The sequence below is a fragment of the Lycium ferocissimum genome, chromosome 10 (genome assembly GCF_029784015.1).
Source record: "Lycium ferocissimum isolate CSIRO_LF1 chromosome 10, AGI_CSIRO_Lferr_CH_V1, whole genome shotgun sequence".
In the NCBI taxonomy this organism is placed as follows: domain Eukaryota; kingdom Viridiplantae; phylum Streptophyta; class Magnoliopsida; order Solanales; family Solanaceae; genus Lycium; species Lycium ferocissimum.
This window is the reverse complement of record NC_081351.1, coordinates 36937520-36942439: the sequence shown is the minus strand read 5'-3', so window position 1 is coordinate 36942439 and position 4920 is coordinate 36937520. Positions and strand designations below refer to the sequence as shown.

General features: G+C 35.8%; 1 protein-coding gene across 1 annotated transcript; it reads right to left on the bottom strand.

Annotated features, from left to right (window-relative positions):
* Window positions 1-2332: 2332 nt before the first annotated feature.
* LOC132033712 (7-deoxyloganetin glucosyltransferase-like) lies at window positions 2333-4920 on the bottom strand. The gene is made up of 2 exons (XM_059423760.1): window positions 4347-4920; window positions 2333-3388 (listed from the first exon to the last, which is right to left on the bottom strand). Exons 1-2 carry the CDS (start codon window positions 4867-4869, stop codon window positions 2457-2459), a joined length of 1455 nt encoding a protein of 484 aa, XP_059279743.1. The 5' UTR covers window positions 4870-4920; the 3' UTR covers window positions 2333-2456.

Here is a 4920-nt window from a genome sequence, read left to right as displayed (position 1 = left end):
AGCACCACTCTTCATCTTTAATCACCGTCCATACACCCCGTTCTGTTGTTCAACCACCGATATTCTTTTGTTAACATATATATATATATATATAGGCACCGTCTGACACCTAATTTATCTTTTACCACAATTTTTGGCAACTTTCCCCAAAAGAAGAAACAGAGTCGACGAAATTAAAAAAACACAATTACAAAGTCCACATGGAAATAAGGTTTTAACTGCTATTTCAAAATAAGTAAGAGAAAGGGGAGAAAGGCGTGTTTCAAAATTCTATCAAACGGCAAAAACGCTTGTCTTTTCAGTTTTTTCATTCTAGGGTATCATATATAGAGAGACTTACGGAATGAGTCACCAAAATGGCTATCGTTTCATCGACTTGCAAGAGTTCCCTGCATTCCACTGACCCATTGAAGGCCCTAACAAAATATAAAAGTCACGTCTTTAGATTTCATACAATCCTTTTTCTTCTTATTTTAACGAGAGAAATAAAGATTTAGTAGAAATTTCAATTTAAGATTCATAGTAAGAAGCAAAGAGTACATGAAAAGTAAAATCAAAATTGGTAGCATACATGGTAATCAACATGCTTGACAATTGAAGTGTGACTTTAAGAGTCAAACCATACAAACGCTAATCTCCATTTCAAACCTAAAATACTTTGCAGCAATTTCAATCCATGAATACAATGATATATGTATAAAAATTAAGATACAATTTTTTATGCAAAGATGTTAAGAAAAGAGTGACATGAAGGAAGTGTTTACCTAAATTTTGAGGAGAGATGGATAAAAGTTGCTTTCACTTACAATTTAAATGATTGCTAAATGGGGAAGTAAGCAGATACATAGGAAGAGGAATTCGAAAGTATAGCAAACTGACCGGATGCATCTCTTCATTAATGAGGCGAAACGGTTCAGTCTTTAAATGAGTGTCTTTTGGTTTTTCTTTTTGGGTTTTTACTATAAGCCGAAGTAAAAAATGATGGGAGAAAAATTAAAAAAAAGAGAAAAAAATAAGTCCAAATCCTAACTAAGGTGCCACATCACTGGGCCTATATCTCTCCTTTATATATATATATAGATTTTGGGAACCAGGTGAGCTAAAAGGAAATGTAGTTGCTATATAACTAGTTCTCTGTATAAGGTTAGGCAATTGTTGTTGAGTAGTTTCTGGTTCTCATCCCCATTCTAGCTCTGAGCTTCATCACCCTTCTATGGTTAATCTCTGTTCTCGTCCCCATTTCTTTCCTTCGTTGTCCTTGTTATTTCCTTAGTTTCATTACAATTAGTTCGTTGTTTCAATATAATCAAATTACTTGGCTATCAGTTAGTGTGCGTGTAATTTGGGTTTATTACATACTTCTAGAAAAATTGTGACAACCATAATGAAACAGAGAAAGCACTAATGTCTCAAGGCTCCTACATGTTTGTTACAATGGTTTTGTAGCCCTTTACAGATTTATTTTAGTTTTATGACCCTTTTACAAGAGATCTTCATTTTTTACACATAAAAGAATCAAAAACACATAAGAGAGTTGAAAAAGGTCATTTTCTTCTATTCAAATTATAAGAGGACAAGAGATCTCCTTTTCCTGGTTTAAAGTCTCATTTATGTCATTTGTCACAATTTAATCTATTAAAGAATACATACCTCTGGGAGCGATCTATTCGACTGTCGTTGAAGAAATATGCACTTAACTGTGTAATGCATTTATTAAGTGAAGAATTTACTCAGAGCGGCTTAGCATCTTATGAGACAATAGCCTTTGGAAAAGCAATAAGACATTCGATCCAAAGTGATTTTAAAATGTACTATCTTAAGAGTTGTTATGCAATTTAGATCATACTCTGATTATTCTTCAAATAAGCGGTTATTGGATAGTCAACTTACAAAGAATTAATTTCACTTGTGTATGACTAATGTTATGAAATCCTGAAAATTATTAGGATGACAATAACAATTTGATAAAAATAAATTATGAATTCACCAACACCAACTACTCATTATTGAAATGTAAAAATAATGATTATAATAACAGATGGTAGTATTAATAGTTTAGTGCTAATGAAATCTGATACTAAAGTTTCGGTTGTCTCATCAAGAAAATTATAGGGCAGTTAATCACTTAATTTTGAGGAAATTAGTTAAAAGGGGTCTTTACAAAATGAATAGAGGTATATGACCCTCTGAATACAATACGCTAAAATTAAAATAACACGTATACGATCTGTTATATTTTGTAGAGGGTTATTTAATCAATTCACCCGTTAATTTTTTAGAGGGTTATTTGCAAGGCATAGTGTACCATGTAGGGACCAAAAAATACCTCGATGTAGCAAGAAATATTTTTCTTTTACCATTAGATCATACAATAGAACAAAAGAGGGAAACAATAACTAGAAGGATCTAACAAGAACTCAAAACAGCAAATTAAAAATATGATCAAGATTAACCACCTAATTTTTTAGTAGAATTTCGTTTATCATTTTATCCATATTCACATAAGATGATCCTGTTGATTTTTCAGCAGCTTCTTCAGCCAATTTCTTCCATTCCATGGCCTTTTTCTTCATCTCTTTGCCTTTCTCGCCGACCATCAACTCTCTCACAAGACTTTCAACTTCGTCCCTTTTCACATTATTGTCTATTTCCATTCCAATTCCCCATCGCCTGCAACAAAACCAACAATTTGTCTGTTGTTCTGCGAAGAATGGCCAACAAATCATTGGCACCCCACTGCCAATGCTTTCGAGTGTCGAATTCCATCCACTGTGAGTCAAGAACCCTCCAATTGCGGGGTGGCTAAGGACTTGTTCTTGCGGGCACCAACTTGTTAACATCCCTCTTTCTTTAGTTTCTTCTACGAACTCGGGTGGAAGAATTGCTTGTTCCCCTGACACAATATCAGGCCTTATGATCCACAAAAATTCCATCTGGCTATCTGCAAGTCCCCAGGCGAATTCGATAAGTTGAACCGGAGTCATGACAGTGATACTCCCAAAATTGACATAAACGACAGAATTTGGTTTCTTGGAATCAAGCCAGTCCAGACACGCCGTATCTTCTTTCCAAAGATTTGATCCTAAGTCCTCCAAATTCTTGTCATCAACGTGTTCCATAAGAAGGTGCAAGGGCCCAATGGTGTAGATCGGAGGAAGAAGTGTTTGAAGTGATTCAAGAACTTCCCTCTCTAATGACTCAAATGTATTGACAACAATCGCTGAAGCCAGTTTGCTTCTCCCAGTTTCTTGGATGGCGTATTTGATCATGTATTCTTCTGGATTTGCAGTTCTAATGAAACTTGGAAGATCCCTCAAACGTATTCCTTCCATGCCCTGTACCCAATTCAAAGTTGTCTCTAGATACCCATTTGTCAAGTAACTTTCATCTGCAACTTCCCAAGATGATAAACCAAAGTTGAGACCCAAAGATAATAAAAACCAAAGTTAAAGCCCAAAGATACTTCAAAAAAATTAGGCGATGGCTATTTTAAAACGGGAAAAAGCATGTAAGAAGGCCAAAAATAGTCCACTATCTTTTGGTTTGGACTTAAACTCATGCATATCATGTTACTTGGAGCACTAACAATCCACAATGTTTGCCAAAGTGGTGTACTTCTAGTCTCTCCTCAAATGTTCGCTTAAGTTTTACCAGAGATAATCGCAAAAAAATGATCATAGTGAGGCCTAAACTGCAGAACATCAGAGCTTCTTCACCAAAATTGTCAATGGGAGTTCCAAAAACTTGATTCATCTTTCATTATTTTTTGTAGTTCATTTGCGCCATTGTTTTTCTAAACATAGGTGATCTAAACATAGGTGATCATTTTTCTTAATTGGTCAAGCCTTCCGAGAAAAAAAAAACATTAAGTTGCCAAAAACTATATGTTCAACAAACATAAAAGAGAGGAAACTAGAGAGATGCATGGATGAGAAAATAGGATAACATGGAAATGAGAAGAAGAAACAAAATTGTGCTCCAAATTTTTAAGAAATCTAATGACCATCTTAGCAGATAGCTAATAATTTGCAGGTAAAATGAAAGAATAGCAGGAATAGAGTCATAGAGATATGCTATTCTATGCTCTCGCTCAATGTCCACCAAGATCTGTATGTAAACTTGTTGATATAATCCTTGTCCGTGCATATAGTACTAGTATAGGTCTTACAAAGATAAATTTTGGTGAAAGAAGCTTTATCTCTGTCAATGGGATGTTTGGGGAGAGACTAAAAGTGCACCAGCTTGACAAACATTGTGGACTGTTAGTACTTCAAGTAAAAAGAATATGGATAGTTTCAAGTTTAAACCCAAAGATAGTGGGACTATTTTGAGCCTTTTTCCTATACCTTTAAGTGGAGTATATCCTTTCTCAACAAGGTCGCGGTAATGCATATAAGCTAATAACCCACAAGCACTTGGGGTCCAAAAGAAAACTTCAGGGATGCCCAAATCTTGAGCAGCAGCCAGAGTGAAGCTCATTGAACCATCGGAAATGATGCACGAGACAGGTGGCACATTAGATGAAGAAGTATTATTGAGCTCTGTAAGCAACTCTTTGAACGGACCTAAACAAGTAGTGGTAGTGGATTTACTTAGAGAAGGAATGTCTTGGGTGGCATCAGGGTCACATGGTGGGAGGCCATCTGGAATGGTCTCGAATCGAAAAGATGGCAAGCCCTTGAGGGCATCGGGACCTCGAGACTTAAGGAGACGCCTATGGTTGTGTTCAGTGTTGACAAAGGTGATATGAAAGCCCTTGTGATGCAGGATTTTGGCCAACTTTAACATTGGGCTAATGTGGCCTTGGGCAGGATATGGTATGCAAACTGAATGAGGCTTGTCTAAATTTTCAGCACCAATGGAACCCATTTTTTTTTTTTTTTCGTTTATCCCTTATTGGGTTTTCTCTCAAATAGAAGA